This window comes from Chanos chanos, chromosome 1 (genome assembly GCF_902362185.1).
Source record: "Chanos chanos chromosome 1, fChaCha1.1, whole genome shotgun sequence".
NCBI lineage: Eukaryota > Metazoa > Chordata > Actinopteri > Gonorynchiformes > Chanidae > Chanos > Chanos chanos.
Window position 1 is genome coordinate 60,128,820 of NC_044495.1, and position 26,934 is coordinate 60,155,753.

The 26,934-nt window shown below is 43.2% G+C and overlaps 4 protein-coding genes across 4 annotated transcripts in view; 2 read left to right on the forward strand and 2 right to left on the reverse strand.

Annotated features, from left to right (window-relative positions):
* Positions 1–684: 684 nt before the first annotated feature.
* LOC115817776 (carnitine O-acetyltransferase) lies at positions 685–9,081 on the reverse strand. The gene is made up of 14 exons (XM_030780975.1): positions 9,055–9,081; positions 7,595–7,873; positions 6,998–7,113; positions 6,190–6,243; positions 5,848–6,013; positions 4,796–4,970; positions 4,124–4,302; positions 3,682–3,782; positions 3,076–3,195; positions 2,673–2,795; positions 2,256–2,391; positions 1,927–1,989; positions 1,282–1,419; positions 685–900 (listed from the first exon to the last, which is right to left on the reverse strand). Exons 1-14 carry the CDS (start codon positions 9,079–9,081, stop codon positions 685–687), a joined length of 1,893 nt encoding a protein of 630 aa, XP_030636835.1.
* Positions 9,082–9,992: 911 nt separating this feature from the next.
* Positions 9,993–10,805, reverse strand: LOC115805844 (immediate early response gene 5-like protein). Its single transcript, XM_030766542.1, has one exon. It carries the CDS (start codon positions 10,803–10,805, stop codon positions 9,993–9,995), a length of 813 nt encoding a protein of 270 aa, XP_030622402.1.
* Positions 10,806–13,971: 3,166 nt separating this feature from the next.
* ddx51 (DEAD (Asp-Glu-Ala-Asp) box polypeptide 51) lies at positions 13,972–21,155 on the forward strand. Its single transcript, XM_030766553.1, has 17 exons — positions 13,972–14,180; positions 14,319–14,497; positions 14,618–14,701; positions 14,823–15,019; positions 15,437–15,587; positions 15,873–16,018; positions 16,113–16,184; positions 16,542–16,648; positions 16,862–16,970; positions 17,311–17,453; positions 18,222–18,402; positions 18,710–18,825; positions 19,170–19,286; positions 19,430–19,531; positions 20,487–20,550; positions 20,725–20,859; positions 21,099–21,155. Exons 1-17 carry the CDS (start codon positions 14,158–14,160, stop codon positions 21,123–21,125), a joined length of 1,953 nt encoding a protein of 650 aa, XP_030622413.1. The 5' UTR covers positions 13,972–14,157; the 3' UTR covers positions 21,126–21,155.
* A 1,397-nt stretch (positions 21,156–22,552) lies between these two features.
* cabin1 (calcineurin binding protein 1) overlaps positions 22,553–26,934 on the forward strand; it is a 60,136-nt gene continuing 55,754 nt past the window's right edge. Inside the window, exons 1-8 of the mRNA XM_030766563.1 lie at positions 22,553–22,564; positions 22,962–23,054; positions 23,404–23,517; positions 23,759–23,893; positions 24,016–24,196; positions 24,808–24,937; positions 25,535–25,684; positions 26,148–26,503. Coding sequence (XP_030622423.1) covers positions 22,553–22,564; positions 22,962–23,054; positions 23,404–23,517; positions 23,759–23,893; positions 24,016–24,196; positions 24,808–24,937; positions 25,535–25,684; positions 26,148–26,503 — 1,171 coding nt within the window. The remainder of the gene's footprint in view (positions 22,565–22,961; positions 23,055–23,403; positions 23,518–23,758; positions 23,894–24,015; positions 24,197–24,807; positions 24,938–25,534; positions 25,685–26,147; positions 26,504–26,934) is intronic.

Consider the following 26,934-nt stretch of genomic DNA (forward strand, 5'->3'; position numbering starts at 1 on the left):
ACAAAACAGAACACATACAGGCCCAAAGAAAATAGCTTGTTGTTGTAACAGTGCTTACAACGTGAAGACAGGTTGGTATCGATGCAAAAACACCTTACGTAATTCACTTAGAAGTCATTACTAGATTGCTTATAATTGACACTAGCATTAGCAGTGATATGAACCGTTTAACACTGATTTTTTTTATCCTCACATTACCACACTCAGTGCATTAATGCAGCACACGGTATGCTTAGTTGTGTTCGAGTGTTCGGTTAAAGGTCAGACGGCCATCATTTAGATACTTAGATATTTAGGCACTCCACACTAGGTTTGTGACTCACTTTCATTTTTTTTTTTTAACAGAAGTTTTGCATTCAAGGTCGTTTGGATATAATTTGGCAGCTTATTGTCAAACATGGTCAAATCCCTGAGGTGAAGGAACCAAACCACCTCTTCCCGTGAAAGTTTCCCACTCTCTGTGTTTTATGAAAGGAGATACCTCCAGTGTCTCAACATCATTTTTTTTTTTTTTTTACATATCAGCAGTTTCATTTAGATGCTGCACAACAGCTCAACACAGGGCTGTGTCGACTTAGTTGCTTTGTGCACACCAACCTAAAACGTTCTCGACTGACATCCTCATAGCATGATCAGATCTGTCACTTTACCCGCCCCCCCCCCCCCCCCCCCTTTGACTGAACCTTATTGGCTAGACCTGGGTGTCTGCTCCAGCAGGGTCCTCATGTCCAGTAACGCTTCCTCCAAAAACCTGGAAAGTTTGGTAGCGTTGGTTTCCTCGCAGCTGTTGAAAGCTGTCACCGAGAAGTTAATGTGGTCATCCATGGGATTGTAGCACACGCCGTAGCCATCTGGCACCATGGGCCCAAGACACATAAAACAGTCCGTCTTGGATCCAACCTAGAAGCGTAAACAACATTAAAGCAAACAGAATCCAAACAGCGGAGATTATGAATGATCGCTGAATATCTGTGTGTGTTTTCTGTTTTCTTCTTGTTTGTGTGATTTTTTTATTTACCAGTCATTGGAAAATGGTGTGTAGGATACATTTTGACAGGGTGACACCTAAAAGAACTGACTGAGGACTTTTTCCGCTACAGGGCAACAAATAAGACTAATAACGACTAATAACAAATAGGACAAACTAGTCACAGGTCACTCACTGGTACCTGAATCATCTGTAAGTTAAAAAAAAAAAACTTGTGTGATGAGCTTATTGAATTCTGTGCCCTCAAAACCATCTCCAGTAAAGGCAGAGAGCCTGAAAGCACACGCGCGTACCTGGCTAGTGTAGAGGTTAAAGTGCATAGCCACGGCGTAAGACGTATCCATAAAAATGTCCGGCATTGAAGTCAGATCCTCAATCCCTTGCATCTTCAGTCCCAGCAAATGTCTGTCTATGGCCTGACCATGGATGGCCTGAAATCCAAGGGTGTCAGATCAAATTTAAGGAGAGAAAAAAAAAACAAGTGCAGAGATATTTTGTTAATGAAGTTGTTGGTGGCATCGGATGTAAGGTACTGTCCATGAGAAGTGATCAGGTCATTTAAAGCATGCCTGAACTAAGGAACAGAGCCATTCATTCATGAAATATTAGTGAATATGTCTTAACAACGTCTTTTTCAACGTCCCTGTAACCTCCAACATGTAGAATAGCTCGAAGTCTGAGAGGCAAATGACTGTCTCAGAAAAGCTAAGTTCAGATTTTCAGTTGAGTTTAACGACAACAACAACAACAACTACAACAAAAAAAACCAACAACATGGATATGTACTAACTTGGAAATTTTCAATTTTTTTGTGGGCTTTTTTTTAAACAATCAGTTGCCTCAAATCTTTGGAGACATCCTAACTTTGTCATGTTTCCAGTGAAGGTAAAACCATAATGTTCAAAAAGAAACGTGTTCAGTTTACGCGTTACACTTACCATGTCAAGATAGGCCCGATGAGATTTAATGGCTCTCCCCAGCAGTGCTACCTTATCTGCATTCTGTCAACAAACCAGTTAGCCCAGTATGACTCTGGTATCACAATCATGCTTCGTCACTACAATCCTTTATTTTGATAACTGTATCCGTCAGAGGCTGATTTTTTTACACACTGGGCAGTTTTTTTTTAGGTTATTGAGCAAGTTTAGAAGTTTGTCACATGAACAGTGTGCCTCTAACCAAACATATATATTTTTAAAAAAAACTCATTGTTGGTTTTTGCCCACATCAGATTAATGCATTTTAATGATAAAAACTCCTGGCTGACCTGTACCGACTGATCATCCATGGCTTGAACGAATTTGAGAGACTCTATGGAGGTGGAGCGGACGGCTTCGGTCCGACCCAATTTGAACATGCGGAGGGAGGCGCTCTCATAAGTAGGACAGCACACTTGGTACATCCTGAAACCATGGCAACAATTTAGTCATCAAATGAGCGGCGTGCTGTTTCAGATATTCATCAGTTCAGCTGTTTCCAGCGAAAGAGATTTGGGTTTCAGACAAAGCGTCAGACATGGCCTAGGGCACTACGAACGTCTCGAGCATTTCTCGTAATCCCAAATACACTTCAGTAGTTATCCTCAGTTTATTGTTTGGTAACTTTAAGCGTCACTAAACCTCATTTTCTCTAGCCGCGTTCACCGGGGAGTGGTCGTGAGGCCGAGAGCGCGGTGTTAACTGACCTGTAGTAGGCCAGCTGCAGGGCCATCTGGATGAAACTGTCCGGGCTCATTTTTTGTGACTTGGGGAATTTTTTTCCGTAATGAGTGAACGACGTGACTCTGACATCCAGATCGTGGACCATTCTGAGAGGGGGGGCAGGAGAACACATAGCACATCGAACTAGACACTTTTACTGCGCCAAAACATAGTTCATTACTGCTTTATAGCAATCATGACTGTATATATGTATGACTGTAAAAGTAAGCCTATAACATTACATTGTTTTCTTGGTACAGAATACTTATTATATAATTAAACATCATTACAACCAGAGTGACTTTTTAAAATTGCGACTCAGTCATTCAATGTTTTAGATCAAAGTTTCATTCATGCATCTCATTCAGAAAAGTGGCATTGACTGACATGTTCATGTTCTGCTTGGCTTTCTCTATGTCCTTTTTGACCTCGGGGGTTATGTTAAAACGGAGCTTCTGAGGCATGGGCAGAGGAATCATGGGAGCTCGAACCATCTCCGTTCTCTTCCTGTCAGACAGAGAAACACCGAAAAAAAAAAAAAAAAGCTCTGAGCTCTGATTACTTAATAACTTGTAAATTCCACTGTATTTGAGTCTGGTCTTGAATTAGGATTTCATGTTTGAACTCGAGAAACCCGCTGAAGTTTATGTCTCATCTTGCCCTGCCTTGCTAAAGGGCACAAAAACAAACAGCGATCTCTGACAGGCTGGGATTTAAGACCGAGCGCCCGGAGGTGACTGTTATTCCTGGAGAGACTGGTATGTTGCATGTAATTATGAGGTATATATTCGCAAAACACAATTCAACACTGTAAAATACATAACCGATCATAGAAATTCACTCGTAATAATTTATATTCCACGTTACTATATATTATTATTATTGTTATTATTATTACTATTATTATTATTATTATTATTATTATTATTTTCTAATCCAGTTCAATCTGTTAACATGTTTTAAGATGCCCAGTAAATGAAGCTAGTTTCTTACATGTACTCGACCACATAATCCACTAAGAACACAACGGGCGGGCCCTCCGCTGGAGCATGCTCATACGTCAGGCCACAGGAGCCGTCCTCTCCGACGATAAACTGCAGCGTGAAAATAAATAAATAAATAAATAAACAACATCTTTAAGGGTGGATGTCACGTCACAGCGTTAAAAAAACAAAAACTCAGAAGTGGTGGCAATTGATGCTGAAAGTTTTTACGATATGCTTCCTGAGCGAACTACTGAGGTAAGCTAGCAAACAATGAAAAATACACCAAAAATAATAAACTGGATTTCTGATTTACAAACGCTAGAGCTTCCACATTTCACTTTTTGAAAAGGGTTTATTCTTGCTGCGTGTTAGCCGTCGACGTGCGTGACTTTTGAGAATGCGAGAGTTTGGGTCACTCTAAAAACCAGAACACTGGGTGCAAGCCCGACCTGCAAGGTCTTATCAAACCAGCGGTTTCCGCTGTTCCAACGACTCCCTCCGCCGTGAAGCATCTGTGCGGCCACCCGGCTGTGGTAGAGCTCGTCAGACACGCGGGGCATGGGTGCGTCCAAACACACGGTAAAGATACTCTTCTCAATCGCACGCACAGACTCCTTATTCGTCTTATCTGGAACCAAAACAAACGGGACCAGATTACTGTGAAAGTCTGGGTTTTTCCCCAGCCAAGACAAATGTCTGAAAGTGTAACTGAACACACATCGATAAGAGGACTGTATCATTATGGGGAACTCATTCGATGACAAATAAATGTTAGAGAAAATGTAAAAAGAGTTCACTTGAAATTCAATTTAAAATGTCCCGAGGATCTTGTCTACCCAGATAATTTTTTTTTTTTTTTTTTGAGCTCTTAGTATTCATCCTGCCAACGAAACTAACGTTCAGATTTAATAATGTCAACTACTCATTTGAGGAAAAAAAGAAAAAAAGAAAACAAAAACTGGTTGGCACAACCGCAAAATTCAGATGTCTCGTGAATGTTTCTCACGCAACGATATTTCAAACCACTGAAGTCAGTCCTGCAGTTTCTTCCTATAACCCTTGGTGTCTGGTCTGCTTTTGAATAAAGAACCTGCTCTGTAGCTGATGAGGATGAGCTGTACCCTTGATGAGGTTGTTGTATGCTTTGCCCCAGGTGTTGCGGTGGTTGGACGTCAGGATACCGATGGGTTCCTTATTGGTCTGCAGAGAAGAGTTCCAGATCTTCTCCAACTGAGCGTAAATCTGGTCTACGGTCAGAGGGCTGCCGTCACTGTTGTACACGTCCAGAACGAAGAACTAAAAGGGTTGGAGAAAAAAATAAAAAGGTGCTGTTTAGTGATGATTCAGTCGATTGACTGTCAAGAGTCTCTTGATCTGTTCTCCAACAGGTGTGAGTTCTAAAGACTTTATTATAATGTTTTATTATAACAGTTATTATGATGAACTTTCTCCGGTTGTGAGTTGTGTGAATCCAGTATGTGCTTAGGCAGCCCACAGGGTCTCAACACTGGATTCCAATAGAAAGGGAAGGTGTGAAACCCGAAGTGGCTGGCCTGTGTGGCTTAGCATTGGCCCGATTTAAAGATTTAGTGGTTGTAGACAGTCCATTCATCTATACCTCACTGTTTTCACAAGGAGATGCTGCCTCTGGTTACAATTGCGCCATACGGAATTCCCACACTCCTACTGAAATCTTACAATATCCGTGGGAATTTGGGCTGGAAATCACCAGAAATGCACTGATGTAATATGGTTTGATACTGCCATAAAGACACCAACAGTCTGTTAAGAAACGTTTCGGTCCGAACTGACTGTTGTCCTGCATATATCCACATGCATAACCATACATTTATTTTTCTTTGTTTTTCTCTCTCCCCCCCCTTTATTTCTCTGTCTGGAATGGCTATTTTTTAGTCTCTCAGGTAAGGGAGGCTCCGCATCCACCTTGTCCCTCAACCCCAAACCAGGAACAGGGTTAAACATGTGGGTGCAAAACCTATTATGAGTTGTAATGATGCAGGGAGAGTGGTTTTGAAGTGGCCACACAAACGATCCCGGAAGTTGGCCTTGTATGAGTCAGTTATGAGCTAGTCAAGCGTGGGCTTCTAGTCTGCGCATTGGAGAACCGCAAAACGTTGCTCTCTCTCTTGTGCACCTGCCGTTCTGAAAGCACCTGAAAATTGTGGACCACTGTTATGTGAGTCGGAGGTGTTTTTCCGATGGCATGATTGACGACCATGTCTTTCTTGGGTCCGGGTATGCGACACGACGACAGCACCTGGTAATACTGGTCCATACACAGAGGTTTCCCACCCAGATACTCTACTGGCAATGTCTCACTGGAACAGATGGAAAGGGAAATCAGAGGACATGGAAAATCTGCTTCCAAAAGGATGAGCGCTTTAATCCTTGCGTTTTTAGTAGGGTCAGAGATTCACTGGCGTCTTTTACAACTTAATTTACAAGCACTCAGATGAGGTTCGAGGTTTTAATCGTAAAAAAGCGGGTAGCTCACTTGTCAATCATGGCTTTGAAGTCCAAAACACCTGCTATCAGTTTGGCTGCAAACCTGTCAAGAGAATAAATCAGGATATCGTCACATAACACATGTCACACAGGAATCTTACCATGTTACAAAACCCAACACATCCCTGTCTTGGTCTTAGTATCATATCTCTATATCTCTTAACTAATCTATTTCTCCATAGTGTTAAAAAAAACAAGCAGAGTTTTCAGACCCAGAGCGACACTGAGCCTCAGTGTAACTCAGAGTAACTTTCACCGCTGGGTGGATTTCGAATGACTGACCCCATAATCGCTGCTCTCTGAAATCCACTCTAAATATGTTTATTCCTGTACCCAGTTGCCACGCTATTCGCTGGTGTAAGTAAAACCATTAGGAGGGGAAACTGCATTTGTTAGACGTGTGGTACATACAGATCCATTGTAAGAGTGAGTCAGAGTCGTTGAAAGCAGTTGTGACAGTGCTGCGGAGGGCAAAAGTGCTTAAAATAGCCAGAGCAACGGGAGAAGTGTGTGTAAAGGTCGATCTGAAACTCAAAACGCAAAACTCAGATCCCAAGATTGAACAGCACGGTGTCTTTTCCAGCGTGACTGCACCCTCGCCGCCTTTTCAAGAAACCCGTCAGAATCACACCTGAGTCATTTCTGTCTTGGTTTTCCATCCCGTGAACCTCAGCTTTGCCGAAATAAGCCTCGTAAGAGTTTTAGCGAATGCCTCTCATGGTTGATAGGATTTCTCACAATGAAACGCAGTGTGAACAAAACGCGGCTGTTTTACAGTAAACACATGCCGCTCTCACCTCATCTGTCCCTGCCGATCGTGGAAGTGCATTCTGGGTAATATGACGCCGGGGCTGGTGTAAACGGCCACGGGCATCCGTGAGTCCAGGTAAGACTGCATCCACCACTCAGAGAGCTGCAAGACAACAACAGGAAAACAACCATAAGGAAATGTGCACTGTCTGCAAATGTCTTTGAAACTGTAAATGTTTTATTTATTTTTTTCACTTGACTGTAAATGGCATCACAGACAACAGATATATAACTCAAAGCATATTATCTTCCATGCCAACTTACAGTGCAACATCTTGAATTAACTTACGGTTGGATCTCAGGTTGGAACCATATCTAACTATAAATTACATCAGAGTCTGTTAATTTAACCCCTCACCAATCTCTCTCTCTCTCTCTCTCTCTCTCACACACACACACACACACACACACACACACACAATATGTGTGTGTGTATGTGATATATGTGTGCATATAAATATATAAATATATGAACACCCCCCCCCCACAAACACATACACATGCACATACACATACACATGGGCAGACAGACAGACATACATACACACACAAAACCGCCTCACACGGGGAGACCACATACACACCCAGTTCTCAGTCTTGCGTGCCCTGCGTTCTAAGCCTTTTTGCAGTCTCTCCCCCACCCCTCCGGAGCGGAGGAACTCGGCGATCAGCTCTCGAGTGTGACTTAGCTCCTCCTCACTAACAAGGGGATCTAACGCAGCCAGGTATCGCTCGCATGTCTGTTTGAGCGGTGGGACCGGCAGTTTGGGTAGGCCTTCCTGGTGAACGAGCGGTCGGTCCGAGATCTGGAACACCGCCACTGGCTTCACCAAACGCGTGGGCTTCGCAAAGCCCACCCTCGTCTGTCAAAAATAAAAAATATTTTGGCGGTTAGGAGAGTGGTTAGAAGATTATTGGTTATAAATAGAAAAAATAGTAGAAATTGTGTCCTGTGTCTGTTTACTAGGAATGTACTTGTTTCCCGCATAAAAATTCTGCTTTAAACAGGGCTGAAGCTGACCGCCAGGTCGTTTTTGACATAACTGGCATTCAGCAAAGTCGTCTACTTGGATAAAAAAAAACATAAATCAACCCCTTAAGCAGATTAACAAGTGGCATAGACGTGCAGACCAGCTCGTATTAATCACAAATCTATTTATATGCTGGTCTGTAGCCGGATCAGATGATTAATGTGCCGCTGTACCGCTGGTCTTTGATTTCCCAGCACCTGGATCGCAGGTAGGCGCTGTTTAAAATCAACTGGCCCTGATTTCGTTCTCAGAGGTGAGCGTGAGCGCGGGACAGTTCTGCCCTGGTATTTCCACAACTCACTATCGACCTTCACATCATGAAGCCAAAGGCCAAAAATTTTGATAAGCTCACGTTAAAGATTTGCTTTAATGCCAGTGAAAAGGTACTAAGTGTACGATTAGTGTTCAACCAGATTAAAGCTTACTGCCTCCTGTCATATTGTCCTAGAGAGAATTTTGGTGCCAATGTTTGTGCCAAAACAAGGAACTGTCAATGCGTTATGCGCGAGAGTGTTTTTCGGTGTAACTTGACACTTAAGCATGGAGGCTTGACAGCCCTTTCAAGACGAATGTGTTGTTCAGGTCTTCGCGTGCACCCCGCTCGAGCATCAGTTTACAGATTCTGCGTTTTCACATATTTCAGTTGTTTATTTCTAAGCGAATTGCTTTATATACAAGTAGCTCGAGCCATTTAGGTGGGCGTAACCCCAGCATCGACATATGAAACAGACGAGGTAACCCCCCCCCGTAAAGCGTTATCGTTTCGTGTGTTGACACATCATTAGTCACCTCAGTAATGGCGATAGTAAAGATTAGTAAATAGCTGTAACCAGATGAAAGCTGAAGAAATTTCATGTAGGTAAAACACACACATAGCCTACAATTCTGGAGCCTACTGTCTGAAAGGCAGCTCTCTTTGCGCACCACCCCTTGATCCTTGACGCGTGGAGTACAGTCGCTGATGTAGCTCGTTGTTTTTAACCACAATCAAATTATTAAAGATTCGCACTTACCAACGTCCTTGCCAGGAGACTATGCATGGCTTTACGCACACGCTTCCTGCGGTTTAAACCAACACTGGAGCAACGAATAACCCTGACATTCTGCGCTCCAAGGACGAACAGAAGTGTCTCCCAAACTTTCGGGTATCTCCGCCCTCGTTCGGTTATACTCGAAAGCAACCTCAGTTCGGTGACAATGAGATGGACTTTCTTCACTTAAAACAACTCGACTGTTCTTCTATGCAGAATGATTAAAAATACGTATTAATAAGTATTAATACGAATATGACAAAACTGAGTGGGGGAAATATCTAAACAACTCTAGAATCGTATTTAATTCAAACACTGTAAATAACGCCGACGAGGGAATGCGGTTTTCTGAAAAGCATCCACGAGATGGCGCATGTGTGATGTTTCTGAGAACAGACGTGAGCTGCAGGCGGTGGATGTGATTAGAGCCTGTCGAATGGCAAATTCTCAAACTGATGTCAATATTCTGAAAATTACAGACAATTGGCTATGCAAGCTCACATAAGCAGTCTACATAAAAAATAACTTCCATCCAAACCAGCAAATGAATGATATAATATTGAGAGTTCCAAAACTACCACTTCGACACTAAAAGCCTACTTTTTGGTCCGCTTTTCTGTTGACAATGACGAGCTGACCTTTCGATCTTACTGAGATAAGACAGAGTCATAACTTTGTTATGAGGCTTTCTCGTGAATTAACGGACTAAGAGTTATGCATCGAAATTCAGTTAAAAAAAAAAAGTCTTAAGGATAACATAAGACGAATGTGGTAATTATGCTCGACAAACTTCCCGTTGAAAAAATATGGCAACCCACAAGTGTATCTCAAAATATATTTAATTTACAAATACATTCCAAAACAAGCACACAGACATATAGTTCATTAACGTGTAACAGTGCAAGACTAATAAATAATCGTTAAAAGGCCTCGATTGCATTAGTCCACGCTTCATTGCTAAGCAAAGTCTTTTCAGTACAAAATTGCTTGTCCACTTGTTCCAATTCCTCCTCCTTATCCACATCCCCGGGGTTCAAACTGTTGTCTGAAGAACTGACTTTTCCCGTTCTTTCAGCGTAAACACAGCAATTGTTCTCAGATTTCATTCTTTTACTCTCTGTTGTGCTGACGCTTTCGGGAGATGAAACGTCCGTCTTTCGTTTCCTTGTGCTGTGCGCGTCCTGTGTACGCGGCGATACGTATCCACAACATTCCTTTTCCATCCCGCCGCTAACCACAGTTGTGACCAAATGAGTGTCCAGATCCAACACAGTCGTTTCTACACAGTTTGAGTTTGAACTGAAAGAGTTACAGCTTAAGGCATTTGGCTGCTCATCGCATCTCTCACAGTCTTTCTGTATGCCAACATGGACCTCTGAAGCAGTGAAGTACAATGCCGGTGTTAGGGAGAAAGCCGACTGCATGACCGCTGTCTGTCTCCCGTACTGGGATGCAACAGTCCAGCAGAAGTTGTCAGCGGATTCATCTTTTTCGACGACACCATGAGAGTCCAGTTCCTTTGTAGTCTCCCTGTACAGAGCCATCGCTTCATATTTTTGCTTCCGGTAAATTTCTGCGTATTTTTCATTTATATATAGCTGTCTAGCGTTTCTCAGAACAAAAGAGACTAGCAGGTTCTTGTGAAGTTTAATGCCTCCTCTTTGCGTCCGCGACCTGTGGATTTTCCTCAGAGAGATGGAGATGAGACGACGCGCATCCACAGCGCGTTCCATCCTGCTGACCGCCGAAGAGATGCGCTTTCCTCCTCAGATGAAAACACTCACTCAAACACTTTCCCAAAGAAAACGTAATCCAATTCTGTTTAACACAATTCTGTGTAAAATACACGAATGGTGTATCATGGTGTCTAATTCTCAGATACGAGCGCATGCAGTGCGAGTTAACGTACAGCGCTACCAATGTTTAGAGTGTTCACACCCATCGCGTCCTCGCCAATGGCATTTCTACTTTGCGCAGACTAGGCGCAGACTAGGAAACTAGTCTCCTTGCCGGTAGTGAGTGGTAGTCATTTAGAAAAAGTGTCTTTAAGGTCTTTTAAAATAATTTTAGTTCTAACCTAATTACAATTAAATTACTTATTTTGATCAAAAGACAACCGTGAATTTTATTGACTGAGCCACACAATATTTTATTACTACATATTGAAGCATAAGTAACATGACCCATGTTAAAGTTCAGCACTGTTAGATCTACTGAGACAGAATGGGATCGAAAATTCATCGGTTTTCGCAAAACAATTTCAAAACAATTCTGTTTGATATTGTTAAGCTTTGAGCTCTGTTCTAAGAGTGATGTGATAGACAGACAGATAGATAGATAGATAGATAGATAGATAGATAGATAGATAGATATTTTATTCATGCCCTTGGGGAAATTCAGGAGGGCCAACGTTTGATTTCAGAATTGCAGGCAACTGTACCCGCAACCAAAAAAAAAAAAAAAAAAGTCGCAAAAGACATTTCAGGGCAACATTTGACGAAATGCATTTATGTGATTGTACTTCATCATATCATCATACTATGAAAGTATCACAAGTAGGCAGTAGAGAACGTCGAAACCACAATAACAAGTCAAGAGAGAATGAAAAACCAAAAGTTCTGGATACAGTTTGAGTGAGGGTGGAAAACCTAGGGGAAAACCGTTCAACACGGGCCATTCTGATCACTTAGTGGGACTTTAAGGGGGGATAAAAAAGTACGTTTGACAGATTTTAATGTTTGTTATGCCTGAGAGACAGAGCGGAAACTCCCACGGGGGATTTCCCTTGACAGAGCTTCTCCTCTCTGCTGACTGCTCTTTCAGTTTGAGCTTCCTTCCTCTGGTTAAGTCAGCCTCCACACAAACACACACACACACACACACACTCACAGACTCACAGACTCACAGACACAGACTTACAGACACAGAGAGAGAGAGAGAGGGTGTACAGATCGCTCGGTTGTCTTTTAGACAGAGAGCATACAACAATACAGCGATATGATGTCACAGAATTTGTCATTTTTATCAAATGTCATACGGACCCCTTAAAACACATGACTCTCTGTATGATACAGCTGTGAAAAAAACAAATGGATGACAACATAACTTGCCTGTTATGTTCTTTCATACACTGTGTTGACGCTGAAATGGACATCTGCCATATACAGAAACTATATATGGCAGATGTAAATAAATACTGACAAAAACAGTTATAAAGCTGCATTACTTAATTTACAGATATAAATATACAGTACAATTCTTTATCATCAAGTAGAGTTATTTGTTTCTGAATGTCGCTGTTGATGTTCTGTATGAAATATGAGCGACAGAAAATGACACAAACTGGGACTGTGTAAAACTCACCAGTCCCACTGTATGTGGTGTGTACCCTGAGCTTAAAGAGAGAGAGAGAGAGAGAGAGAGAGAGAGAGAGAGAAGGAGCTGGCTGAGGATGTGATGGAAAGGTATCTGTTAGATCATCATGTATGTGACTCAGTCAGGGCCTTACCACGGGGGATTCTCCAGAGAGTCATACAGACAGAAAGCTGTCTCAGTTGAAAGGATTCATCGCTGACTAAAAACAGTGTTCACTTAAGAGACGTTATCTGAACAACTCAGTAATTCTCAGTGTTGTAGGAGTGAGTGACTTTGATATTCTGACAAACTGTCAGTGTTCTAGTCATTTGTGAGTTTGTAAGAAGCGTTAAACTTTTAATTTCCTCTCCGTTTTTTTTTTGTTTTTTTGTAAAGCTCCCTGGGTCGACGTGTCACAAAAGAACACGTTGAGACTTGTTTTTGTCTGTGTGAACTTAGAATCCTCACCTGCTCTATGTGGGATGGGGTGTGGGGGTGGGATGGGGTGTGTGTGGGGGGGGTGGCGGATGGCACAGGTGTGTTGCTGTTTTTTTGGCAGGTGAGGGCGACTACCCGTAGCTTTTTTTTTTTTTTTTTTAACTCTTTCCCTCCATACCTCTCACACTGGAAAGGACTTCTATTTTCCCAAATGTCTTTCTTGGCCACATTCTCTCACACATTCAGCTGGATCTTGTACATCAGTTCTGTCATCCATCCATCCATCCATCCATCCATCCATCATTCCGTCCAGCCATCCATCCAGGACAGTAAAAGACAGACTCACTACTTTAATTTTTTTTTTGTTCTCATGCTCTTACATTAAGAGAGTTTGTTTGTATGTGATGCAATCCATTTGCTGTGACAGCCAGGTTTCCGACAGCAAAAATTAGGATTCTCATGGCTACAGACAACTAGCGCGCATAAGGGTAAGACCTGAACTAACCATAGAGTGACTGCGTATTCCATCATTACGTCCAGCAAAACATGCTAATTGTCAACATTTCGAAACTCAGCCATCAAAGCCAATTAAATGCAACGAACCCCCGATGACAGGGTTGTTTTAAGGTATAAGCATGACGGTATAAAGAAAACATGTCTTAGTTTTCCGTGGAGGGCATCCTTTATTGTTTGTGGTTTACTGATCTCATACCACATTAAGAATTCAGGAGGTATTGCTAAATGAATTCAGTCACCGAGGAGAAACTGCAAGATGTGAGGAACTGGTAACTCAATAGCGCCCTCATCTGAGCGAATGCGGAATTGCGTCAGGAAACGCAGTGAAGATGCTTTCCCTTTATTCTGTGTCCTTAAGGTTAAGTGTGTCGTTATATATCACATTGTTTATTTCATATGCTATTTTAGACTTTTTTTGTGTTTAAAACTAATATTTTAATACGTTTTGCTTATCTAAGATACCACCACTTACTTATATAGGTTACAGATATGATATGATGTCACTATTATGCGCCGCGCGTCATCATTACTCGACTGTCAACACAGGAGTCTCAACCAACTCACATGGACGTGTAGGGATCAAAGAAAACTCGATGTAGAGGTTTAACCGTTCATTAAAGACTGTCGCGGTGACGGGAAATAAGAGAGATGTTCAATTGAACATTGTTTCTGTAACTTTGCAGTTGGGCTTCGTCGACTGAAGACAGATTTGCTCATGTAAACTTCTGTCACAAAAGGAGCGTTAGTTTGTCTGGAATCCGACAGCAACGTCGTGCGATGGCATTATTCCTTATCAATCGGTTCGTAATTTCTTTACATTTTTATGTCACCCTTTTTCGTCTTTACAAATTCCTGTGTCTGTTTGAGCAACATGTTTCTATGCTTTACACATCTTGGATTAATCAACGCGTTTTACATTTTGCTAAATGTTTTGTCAGGTATTTGGGCGACGAGGAGGAGAATGAAGCGGCCAACGAATCCCGGTCCAAGGCTCTGCTCGCGAAGCTGCAGCAGCGAGCCAAAGCCAGGGAACAACAGGGTCTCTCCGGTAAAGGAGAGAGAGAGGACAGGAATCCTGTTCCACGTGACAGCGATACAGTATCTGAAAAGAAAAAAAGAAAACTTGAACCACAACAGACAGATGGAGATGGAGAAAAACCCAAGAAGAATAAGAAGAAAGATCGCGTTAAACATTCAGAGGAAACAGACTGTACAACTCCATCCTCACAACACACAGACTCTGCTTTGAGCGAAAGTACCAGTAAGAAAAAGAAAGTTAAAAAGAAGGCAAAAGAAAACAAGAACGAGAAAGCAGACATAGGTAACGTAACCATAAAATAATTCTTTGTATTTGTCACCATTCTTATGATAACGGAATTCTGTATTTACAGACTGTAGAGGTAATGAAATATGGAGTCATGTGTTTGGGTTGAATTTTTCAGATGAACACGCATCACGTGAGGAGGAAGGGGCCGCTGATGGAAAAGTGGAGGAGACCAAGAGTAAAAACGATTCTGGTGATGAGCGTAAAAGAGAAACGGACGTCCAGAGCGAGCCGTCAACGCAAGACCAAGGACAAAAGCCCTCTGAGCCTGGCTTTCATATACTGGGAGGATTTGAGAAGAAGACAGTCCAAAAGGTTAAGTGGAGCTTATTCTGTTAATCTTTTTTGTTTGTTTAAATAAATGTGGAGCCGAATATGGAGTATGTTTGCTCTTTTAATGTTCTCCGCGCTGCATTGGGGTCAGGGAGATGAGGTTGACATTTTGCAGTGCTCCTGGAGGGGTCTGAGGGTCGAGCCTGTTGCTAAGGAACATGACAGCAGCAGCCTTCTGGTGCCAAATCAGTATCTTCAGATGCACCATGTGGGTTTTGATTTGATTCCAGCAGCTCTGCAGTCCAGGAGTGGAGCCGAAACCACAGAGTGACTGCTGTTTTTGTTGTTATGTTTGCTGCTTTTTGAAACCGTTTTACCCGAGTACGAGAAATGTCCTACGTTTACATGCCTAGGTCGTCTGCTAAATTGACAGATGTCGCCTTCTTCGTGAACTTTTAGGTTCAGCGGGTTTTACCGCAGTGGCTTGCTCAGCCAGATGTCATCCAAAAAGACATCAGAAACAACCTGGTCCCCGTCCGAGAGGTGCCGGGAATCTGTCCGCGCCTCCTGCAGAAGCTGGAGGACAACGGGATACATAGTTTCTTCCCAGGTACGACCGAGAGACTTCAGTCAGCGTGTAACAACTATGTAACACGTGTTAGTGTTATTCATTACAGTTTAACAACAGTGATTATTAACCAGTTGTGGGCTCAAATCGTTGTACTTTACAATTTTATTTTATTTATTTTTATTGCTGTGTGCCAGATAACAGAAGCCTTTGTGTGTTTGTGAGATACATTTTGACAGAACAGGGTTGAGCGACGTGACCTCTGTGACCTCTGTCGTTTGTGAGTGTGTGGAGTTTAATTGCTTTTGTTACTCTCTGGACGTGCAGTTCAAGCGGAGGTCATCCCTGCCGTCCTGGAGAGCGTGAGCTGCGGGCTGCTGGTCGGACGAGGCGGCTACAGGCCCAGAGACGTCTGCGTGTCGGCCCCGACGGGAAGTGGCAAGACTCTAGCCTTTGTCCTCCCTGTTATTCAGGTAAGTCGATCGAGTCACGCGCTTGATCCAATCCAAGTTTCTTTGTGATTAAACTGCTGTTAATGTGAGTGGCTTAATCTGGCTGTGTTGACAGGCTTTGTCCAAACGAGTGATCTGTGAGGTTCGAGCGTTGGCTGTTTTACCCACCAAAGAGCTGGCCCAGCAGGTCAGTACCACACCTCTTCTCAACGTCAGCTTCTAGTCTGTGTTTATCTGCCGCAGTTCAACATGTAAACTGAACTGCACACACAGTGCAGTCAAGGTCAGTAAGAGGAACTACCTGTGCTATGAGAATAGATACCGTAGGAGAGAAAAGAGGAAGAAAACAGGCAGATAGTTTTTTTTTTTTTTTTATCTACATCTGCCAACAGTTATGGGGAATTAAATTAATAGCAGTGAAGCAAGAGCTGAGGGAAGTTAGAGTGATGATTAATAACAAGTGCAGATGGTCATTCAAATTTCCCTGATTTATTCCCCCTCATTCAAACTGAAATCTGATTTTTCTCTCTTTTGTTTCACGCAGGTGTATAAAGTTTTCTGCTCGTATGCTGAAGGGACTAATTTAAAAGTGGTCATGGTGTCTGGTCAGAAAACCTTTGCTGCAGAACAGGCCGCACTCTCAGAGAAAAGGTGAATAGGTCTTGACCAACATTGACTCACAGCTACATCACACGCACACATGCACACACGAACACGCACAGGCACAAAGGAGTTTATGGAGGTTTACCAAACCCGATTTTGACTCCGTTCATTTTGAGCTGTGGTTTTTTTGTTGGTTTGGGGTTGAAACAAGGTATTTGATCTTTTCTGTCTCTTTCTCTCTCTCTCTCTCTCTCTGTGCAGAGGCGGCGTACGGCGCAGTTTGGCAGATATCGTCGTGGCGACGCCAGGCAGGCTAGTCGATCACATCAACAAGAACGACGGGTTCAGTTTGAAGCACCTTCGTTTCCTGGTGAGTTCTAATCCTGTTTGATTCACACAAAAATACGACAGGCTTGTTTCTTTCCTCTCATCCCTACCGCTGTTCATTCTGTTTCCGTGAAGAGAGGATGTAATTCACTCAGTGACTCATCTGCTCTCTCTCTTATTTACTTTACTTATCTAGGCTTCTCTGTCCTTTGATAGGCCTTTTTTATTGAGTGAGAATAAAGTTTTATAACACACATCTCCTGAAAAATATATCGGTGCCTCTTGTATTGTTTGAATATCGGACTGTGTTTTTGAATGCTGTGTTCTTTTTATTGTGGAGAAAACACAGTGTATTTTTTTCTTCTTTATTTCTCATTTTGCAGATAATTGACGAGGCAGACAGAATGATTGACAGCATGCACCAGTCCTGGCTCAGTCAGGTGACCAAAGCTGTGTATAGGGGTGGGAGTGGCTCTGAGATGTCAATCTTCGGACGCACGGAACCTGGACCAATCACAGCTGCGAGGTGTGACATTATAGGCTTCCTGAAATAGCTAGTACAGACAGATGTTGCCTTAAATATCTAACAGATACGCACATACAGGCAACCCTCTCCTCATCAATTCGAGTATTTATTAAAAATAAGTAGATTTTTAGACGTTTAAAATACATTTTTTATCCCTTACTTACTGAAAAGTACTGGGTGCCTACCAGTTTCACATCTTATTTTCTGTGTGCGTGTGTGTGTGTGTGTGTTTGTTTTGAAATGTATTCTAAATGTATTGCCAATTACAGTAGTGACTTACAGTCTTTGATTAGTGTGTGCGTGTGCGTGTGTGTGTGTATGTGTGTGTGTCCTGTGTGATCTACAGGCATATCCCTGCTCTCTGTGTGCTGAGCAGAAACACAGCTGTGTGTCAGTCTTTTAGTAATGCCATGTTTCTTGTGTGTGTGTCTGTGTATGTATGTGCGTGTGTGTGTGTGCGTGTGCGTGTGCGTGTGCGTGTGTGTGTGTGTGCGTGTGTGTGTGTGTGTGTGCGTGTGTGTGTGCGCGTGTGCGTGTGTGTGTGCGTGTGTGTGTGTGCGTGTGCGCGCGTGTGTGTGCGTGTGTGTGCGTGCGCGTGCGCGTGCGTGCGCGTGTGCGTGTGCGCGTGTGTGTGCGCGCGTGTGTGTGCGTGTGTGTGTGTGTGTGTGTGTGTCTGTGTCTGTGTGTGTGCGTGTGTGTGTGTGTGCGTGTGTGTCTGTGTATGTATGTGCGTGTGTGTGTGCGTGTGTGCACGCGTGTGTGTGTTAGTTTGTCCATCCCTCAGATGCCCCTGCAGAAGCTGCTTTTCTCAGCCACTCTGACCCAGAACCCAGAGAAGCTGCAGCAGTTGGACCTGCATCAGCCCAGACTCTTCAGTTCTGTCCACACTAGCGGCACCACAGACAGCACACACACAGAGGAGAAGTTCCACTTACCCCAGGGCCTGACCGTGAGCACAGCACTTTTTAATGCAGTTTGTTTAGTACTGTCACTGACACACTGGGCCACACATGGAGGTACAGGACAGTTTTCACAGAACGCTATGGACACACTCACATACACACCAACAGAGTGAATCCAAATGTATGGAAATAAACATGAGGTCAAACATAAGGTGTTGTAGTCAAAAAGAAAATTAGCTTCTTTTAAGTCGCCACTCAACTGTTATGTCTTCTCGATCAAATGAAGTTGTCTGTGAGGACAGAATAAATAATGTTTTGTTTTTTTTTGTCTTGGTCATGTCCTTCACTCTGTAGGAATACTACGTCCCCTGTACCCTCAGTAAGAAGCCATTACTCCTGCTTCACTTTCTGCTGCGGTCAAAGTTTAGTCCAGTTTTGTGCTTCACCAACTCCAGAGAGGCGGCACACAGGTAAACTTAACAATAACTTACACCTTGCACCCTCCAGAACTGCACTGTGACAGCGTGTAATCAAAGATGTCATGTGTATGAACTGAATTGAATTGAATTAAATTGAGCTAAATATAATGAAATAAATTTGAATTGAATCAATTTGAATTGAACCGAATTGAATTGAATGGAATTGAATTGAATCGAATCGAATCGAATCAAATTTAATCGAATCGAATTGAATTGAATTGAATCAAATTAAATTGAACTGAGAAGAGCTGGCGGTCTGATTTGCAGTTGGACGTGTCAGTGTGTGGCGTGTGTGTGCTCCGGCTCCTCTCTCATCCCTGTGCTCTTTTCCTCAGACTGTATTTACTGGTGAAATTGTTTGGAGGCGTCGAAGTTGCCGAGTTCTCCTCTCGTCTCAGTGCCGGGGAGAGGAAGAAAACTCTGAAGAGCTTTGAACAAGGAAAGATCCAACTGTAAGCAGAAAAATGTGTGTGTGTGTGTGTGTGTGTGTGTGTATATGTATGTATATCTAAGTATATGTTTATACATACATATGCATTTACCATTAAAACATGGTTATGTTGTGTTACTGACAGGTTTCTTTTTCTTATTTCAGGTTGATTAGCACTGATGCAGCTGCTAGAGGCATTGATGTAAACGGAGTGAAATACGTGGTGAATTACGACGCACCACAGTACATCCGAACCTACGTCCACAGGCGAGTAACACACAGTACATCCGAACCTACGTCCACAGGCGAGTAACACACAGTACATCCGAACCTACGTCCACAGGCGAGTAACACACAGTACATCCGAACCTACGTCCACAGGCGAGTAACACACAGTACATCCGAACCTACGTCCACAGGCGAGTAACACACAGTACATCCGAACCTACGTCCACAGGCGAGTAACACACAGTACATCCGAACCTACGTCCGCAGGCGAGTAACACACAGTACATCCGAACCTACGTCCGCAGGCGAGTAACACACAGTACAGCCGAACCTACGTCCGCAGGCGAGTAACACACAGTACATCCGAACCTACGTCCGCAGGCGAGTAACACACAGTACATCCGAACCTACGTCCGCAGGCGAGTAACACACAGTACATCCGAACCTACGTCCGCAGGCGAGTAACACACAGTACATCCGAACCTACGTCCGCAGGCGAGTAACACACGGTACATCCGAACCTACGTCCGCAGGCGAGTAACACACAGTACATCCGAACCTACGTCCACAGGCGAGTAACACACAGTACATACGAACCTACGTCCACAGGCGAGTAACACACAGTACATCCAAGTAAACATCTGAGGTAACTGGTGTGAGATGGTGCAGAGGACCAGCACAGAGTTTTAAACGGCATACGAGGTGAATCCAAAAAGCACGGTCTCATTTGCCGTACGATGGGTCAGAACCGTTACGTATTTACTTTTTTTCCGTGGTTTTCGTGGTTTATCGTGAAGACCACATAGAGGCTGAATAGGCTTCTAAAATGTTCTGTTTGTTATGTTGTTATATTTTTAATTTTATTTACGTTAATTTTTGATATCTCTGTCAATGCGCAACAGAGCGTGACCTTATGTGGGATGTTTCATTTAACGTGGTGAAACAGAAATGATTCTCTCCGTATTCTAAAATCTGAGTAAAACCGTTTTTTTAGGGTGGGCAGAACTGCACGCGCGGGAAAAGCTGGACTGGCCTTCACGTTTCTGTTAGGAGTGCAGGTGAGACTTTTATGCATCTTAAAATAAACAGCAGTTACAAATCTCTCTAAGCTCCAGTTACTCCAGACTAACACACACCGCTAAGACTTACCACTGCGTGACTATGTGTGTGTGTCTGTGTGTGTGTGTGTGTGTGTGTGTGTGTGTGTGTGTGTGTTTCCTCCCATGCGTTAGGAGAGGAAGTTCCTTCAGATGGTTCGGGATGCTGGCAGCCCGGGGATAAACAAGCAGATAGTTAAACCGGAGAGCCTGAGGAGCATGGAGGAACGCTATGAGGAGACGTTACAGGAGCTGGGCAAGATCATCAAGGTGAGAGAAACAGGACACGTGAATTATTATGGGATATATTATGGGAGAAAACACACAATCACACGCACACATAGTCACTCTTATTAAAAATGTTTTAGATGTGTGTTCACGTTGACCATGAATTTCTGCGCTGGATTTCATTAATCCTCTTTGCTGATCGGTGCCACTCAGAAATTAAATTGTCGACCTAAACTTTTCTCTCCCCCCCCCCCCCCCCCCCCCCCCCCCTCTGTCTTTAGGAAGAAAAAGCCAGCCAGCGTATCTGAACCTGAGATGAGCTGAGGAGATCTGAACTGTGTCCGTTTTTTTTTTTTTTGTTTTTTTTTTCCTGTCAGGGATTTCTTGTTCGTTCTTCATGGCTTCTCAACACAGCTTGGGTCTAATTTTGACACAGAAATGTATTCATAATAAAACATTTAAAAAGAACAAGAAAACTATTTGTGTATTTTTTTCCCACTCATATTACAAGACATGCATTAGTATGTGATGATTTAAAATTCTTAATTTTAGATCTTACATATTTGTAATGAGTTATATTGAATAATAAACCATTCTACTGTATTGATTTTCCTGAATAAACCATTCTATTGTATTGATTTTCCTGACATGATACAAAGTTAATGTCTGCACAGTAGAATGTAGTATACACTGGACACATGACACGCGTTTTTAAAGGCGTAGAGTATGTAACACGATACGCAGATAGAGATATAGAAAACTTGCAAAAACAAAGAAAACTCTTTGAAAGAGCGTAGAGAGAAAAAGTCGGGAAAATGTATAGCGACGAAAGGGAATTTAACACATATGTACTTATTTAAATGACGCGATCGTATATTTCGTACTTCCCTGTAAGTTTACATTACAATATATGAAATTGTGTTCACACCATCATCAGAACGTTTATGTTTTGATGACGTAAACGCGCTTGAGTACTCTACTTTGTGATTGGATCCTCTCAGCCGCGCGTGTGTCCTCAGGGTCAATGAAATCCACCAATGCTGAGACACCAGTCTGCCTGCAGTCATTCAGGCGTCTTGTCTGGGTACCCTGCACTGACTGGTAAGACGACCGAGATGTCCCATTATTTAACGGTCTGGTTATTTACTGGGTGTACTGAATAGCATAGTTAAGTTGTCCTGACTGAACGAGTGTGATACATCTATATAATGAACCTGCATGTCAAAGCAATGCAGTATCTTTGACATGTTTGCACCTGGTTAGCTGTGGCTAGCTAGCTGTCCTGCTAGAGCAAAGCAAGGCTGGCAGAACAACAAGAGATGAACACAGGATGTGTGTTTTGAGTTCCTGTGGCAGCAGTGCAGTGTCTAACCGGCGAAAATGTCGGCGAAAATTTAGAGCTCAGTGAAAACGGACTTACCTAATTTTGGTTGCAATGGGACATGTCTGTCTGTGACAGATACATGAAGGGGTCCAGACAAAGGAATTTAGTGCAGGTGGACGATTGTTGTCGGTCTGCCGATGTAACGGTTGTTGTCACCTTCTGTTCTAACAGCGAGCTGGCGAACAAATACCGTAAATTTGTAACTGGTAAAAATGACTAGCTTTTTAATCGCCATTCCTTGTTTATTTGACAGCAAGCTACCACTGTCAGGGTTTTTCCCCATACCATTGTGTCTGATTGTGCCGCTGACTCTATGGTATGTAATTTAACAGGGCCTAAAGGACCGAGCCGATGGTGGCGGACGTGCACAAGTCGACATGGTGCGATATTTTTCATATTAGTCAGCGCTTTCTTTCTCTTTTGGCATCAATATTATTTCCATGTACAGATGACCTCATTTTCTGTTCCTGTTGAATTAAACTGAGTTATGTGTGAAGGCTATGAGATGTCTTAGCACATTGTCTAAATATCAAATCATTACAGTCACATTTTTAAAGTTAAACTCATCATCTATCTGGCTAAAGTTCCCCAACAGCATTATATTTATATTTGCATTTGATTGTCCAAAAACAAAAAAACAACAACAACAAACCATTCCATTTGGTCAAGAGTGTAACATATCATAAAGTGGCCTAGATTTTTGTGTTTTGCTGGGTCTTCAGATGTGCTGACAAGGCTTGTGTGGTTAAATCCCCCTTAGATCCGGATCGCTGCTCTGAACGCAGCCTCACAGGCTGCTGACGATCACGATGACCCCTTTAAAAGCACCAAGAGTCAGACGAAGGAGGCACAGGTGAGGAGGCGCGTCTCAGGGAGCAAAGAGCCAGGCTGCTTCTCCTCCTTTCCAAACAGAAACATCCTGGCCTGGCTTTCTGGACATAGATTTAGCCCTTAGTCTAGAGCTACAGAGGTGGAGAATATTTATTCTGACATAGCCCATTACTGGACTGTTAGTTTAGAGTAGGGTCTGTTGTGTGTTGTGTGTACTTGCTACTGAAGGTAATGGGTATGAGGTAGACTACAGCACTTCCCAGAATGCAGTGCTGTCCTTTACGTCCTGGTTGTGTTCAGAGTTCTCTTTCTCTTTAACTTGATTTTCTCTCTTTCTCACTCCCTCTCGCTCTCTCTCTTTCCATTTACAGGAAGCTGAAGCCTTTGCTCTGTACCACAAAGCTTTAGATCTGCAGAAACACGACAAGTTCGAAGAGTCTGCGAAAGCCTACCATGAACTGCTCAAAACTCCGCTGCTGAAAGAGGTAGAGTAAAAACATCGCCACATTTCAACTCTCTCTCTCTCGTGTACTGTAGATAAAAAAAGAAAAAAATCCTTTCCGCAGTAAAACTGAGAAAAAAATCACAGTAGTGCGTGAAAAGGTTAAAGGTTGTCACGGTCTTTGTTGGCAAATCAAAGCAACGTTTTTTTTTGTTTTGTTTTTAAAATTTTTTTTTTTTGTTTGCGCGTTTAGTCTTTGTTCAATTCCGCTGCTGCTTTTCTAGGCGAAGCCCTCAGAAGATGAGAAGGTTGGACTGAAGCACCCAGGGCTGATGCTGAAATACTCCACGTACAAAAATCTGGCTAGCCTGGCTGTGTTGAGAGATGATCTAAGCGCTGCCATGGACTTCTATGTGGAGGTGAAAAGCAGACTTGCCTGTGTTTTTTCTTCCCTCCACTGTGAGGTTACTGAGGCCCTGGCACTGACTCGGAGTGTGTGTTCGTGTGTTTGTGTGTGTGTGTGTGTGTTTTGTGTCTCCAGGCTGTCATGCTGGACTCTACGGATGTGAACATCTGGTATAAGATGGGGCAGGTGGCTTTGCGAAAGGTCAGTATTCCGTTGGCCCGGCACGCGTTTGAGGTCGGACTACGCTGCAACCCGGACCACTGGCCCTGCTTGGACAGCCTTATCACCGTCCTGTACACACTCAGCGACTACAGCTGTGAGTCACACACTCGGATGTGCGTGTGTGTGTGCGTGTGTGTGTGTGCGTGCATGCGTGCCTTTGCAGGTGTGTGTGTGTTTGTGTGTATTTTGGACTTTTGTGGTTCTTAAACAATGTGGCCAGTATCATTTGCTCTTCAAAGGACACAAGAAAATCATTCGGGCAGATATGTTCACAGGTGTGATAGCAGGTGTGTGTGTGTGTGTGTGCGTGTGTGCGTGTGTATGTAAGTGTTGACACGTGTTCTAAATGTACTGTGTAATTACAACAGCAACTTACAGTCTCTGATTAGCGTGTGTGTGTGTGTGTGTGTGTGTGTGTCCTGTTTGATCTGGTGGAACATCCCTGTTCTCTGTGTGCTGAGCAGAAACACAGCTGTGAGTCAGTCAGTCTGTCTCTCAGCAAAATCATGTCTCTCTGAAACCGCATATTTAAAAAGAGAGCTTCAGGTCTGCTCAGGAGACTGGTGAAAAGTCCATATTCACACACTGGTGCTTTTCTCAACTTTCCGAACACTGCTCTGCATGAGCTGGAATGGAGAACGTATCGCTTTCGTTCATCGTTGACGCTCACATGGCTTTGTCATGTGGTCTTTTCTCCCCCCCCAGGCTGTTTGTATTACATCTGTAAAGCTCTGGAGAAGGACAGCGGTTACACCAAAGGACGAGTTCTGAGGGAGAAGATCTTCGAGGAGCAGCCGTGTCTCAGAAGAGACTCCATGAAGATGTTCTCCAAACTGTAGGCACACGCCTCCTCTCCACCTCCACAAACTCATTTATCTCAGCAGTGCAAACATAACCCTCACCAATCCCTAGTTAAACACCATAATGACCTCCTTCTTCATGGATTAGTCTCAAGCACTTATTCACCCAGTATGAGTTTTACGTTTTATGGAACAGCTTAATACCTGCTGGCTGTTTTTGTCTCGTTTTTGTGCGCTGGTTTTTAGCTGATGAGACCTCTGTCCAGTAACTTAGAAGCAGCCATATCTTAAGAGTGTGTTGTGTGGGCATTATGTCTGTGATGGAGCCGTGTTTTTGAAGCATGGTATACCATATGTGGTGTGTAATGTAATCTTACACTTTGATTGGACAGAGTTGTAGTCAAGGAAGAGCACTTGGCGTTTTCGCTCTTGATGGAAAAGGACATGTTGGCCTTGCATGTGCACACGCACACGCGCACACACACACACACACACACACACACACACTGCGACCTGCCTATGATGATCACAGTCATTTTCATTGAGCAGCGGTAGTTTTTGGTCCAGGATTATCGTTGAATTCTCTGAGCTTTCGGAGGTCCGGTGTGTGAATGTGTCTGTTCCGTCTGCAGTGACATGACCATGAATTACGGCGACGTGGAGGATGGCGAGGCCCACAGTATCGTGGAAGAAGCTCTGGAACTGAGGAGGCAGCGACAGGCCTGCCTGGCCGTGCATCCCAGACCAGACCTCCAACTGGTCCAACCCATCAAATACTTCACGTGAGTGGCTCCTCTCAGCACGACGGTGTTTCTTTTGTTTTTATTTCGTTTTTCAAGTTCACGTTCATTGTTACTGTACCTTGTAGAATAACGAAAAGCAAACTAAGAGATGCTTGCCAGTGCATTCTGAATCAGTAGAATGTAGGCGTTTTTTTTTTTTTGTTTTTTTTTCTCTCTCTCAGCTCTGGTTTCACAAGCTCCTTTTCAACAAATGATATGACATCGGATGGTGTTATTTGACAGAGTTAATAGGGTTTTAAATCAGATCATCTCTGGTGATGATGATGCTGAACTGTTGCAGAAATATGTGTGTTCACATAATTGTATTTGATGGATCCATTCATAAAATAGTCTAAGTGCTTTTATAATATGTAGTAATTTTGTATTATGTAATATGAAGAACCCCTGTAATTTTTGCCGTGTCGTAACTGAGGACAGTATCCGCCTCTGCTGTGGTGTTTAGTTGGAAATCCGTTGGCGAGAGTTTTTTGGCGATGTACCGACACCAGAACGCCTGTATGGTCCCTCGGCCGGACCTGGGCCGCAGAATCGACCTGTCCATGTACCGAGACCCCAACTGCTGCCTGGAGAGTCCGGCTACAGACCTCCCTCAGCCTTCCGTGCCCATCAGCGCACCCCAGACAGCCCCCGGCAGCAGCAGCCCCAGTTCCAGTTTACCTGGACCAGTATGTGAGCTTCCAGTACAATCTGTGGCCCAGCCCAGTACTCCCACTCAAGCTCCACACAGCCTGAGTACAGTGGAGATCACGACCACCATTACAACCACTGCCTCTGCTCCTGCCCCCTTTACTGATAATGGTGCTCCTGCTACTGGCACTAGCTCGGCAGTGCCCCCTGCTGGTGAGTGCACACGCATTATTATCCATGTATCTGAAACTCTAAGAAACCTAAGAAAGTTGTTTTTTTTTTTTTTTTTGTCTTTACCTTATTGGCCACAATAGATGAATCATACATTTTCCTAGGTTTAACATTTGAAATAATTTTCCTCTGTGTTAATATAACAATCTGAACAGTGCTGCTAGTTCCCCTCCTGGCAGACACTGTGTGTTTCATTAACTCTACATTTTCAAAAGCAGTGAAAAAAAAAAAAAAAAAGGGTCACATTTTTGGTAATGAAATTTCAGGTTTTAAGAAGATGTGGAATGGATTAAAAAAAACACTTAAAAGTAGCGCCTGATTCACGTCCCAACATTCAGAATCACTTTTACTTTGGCCCCAGACTGCCTTAA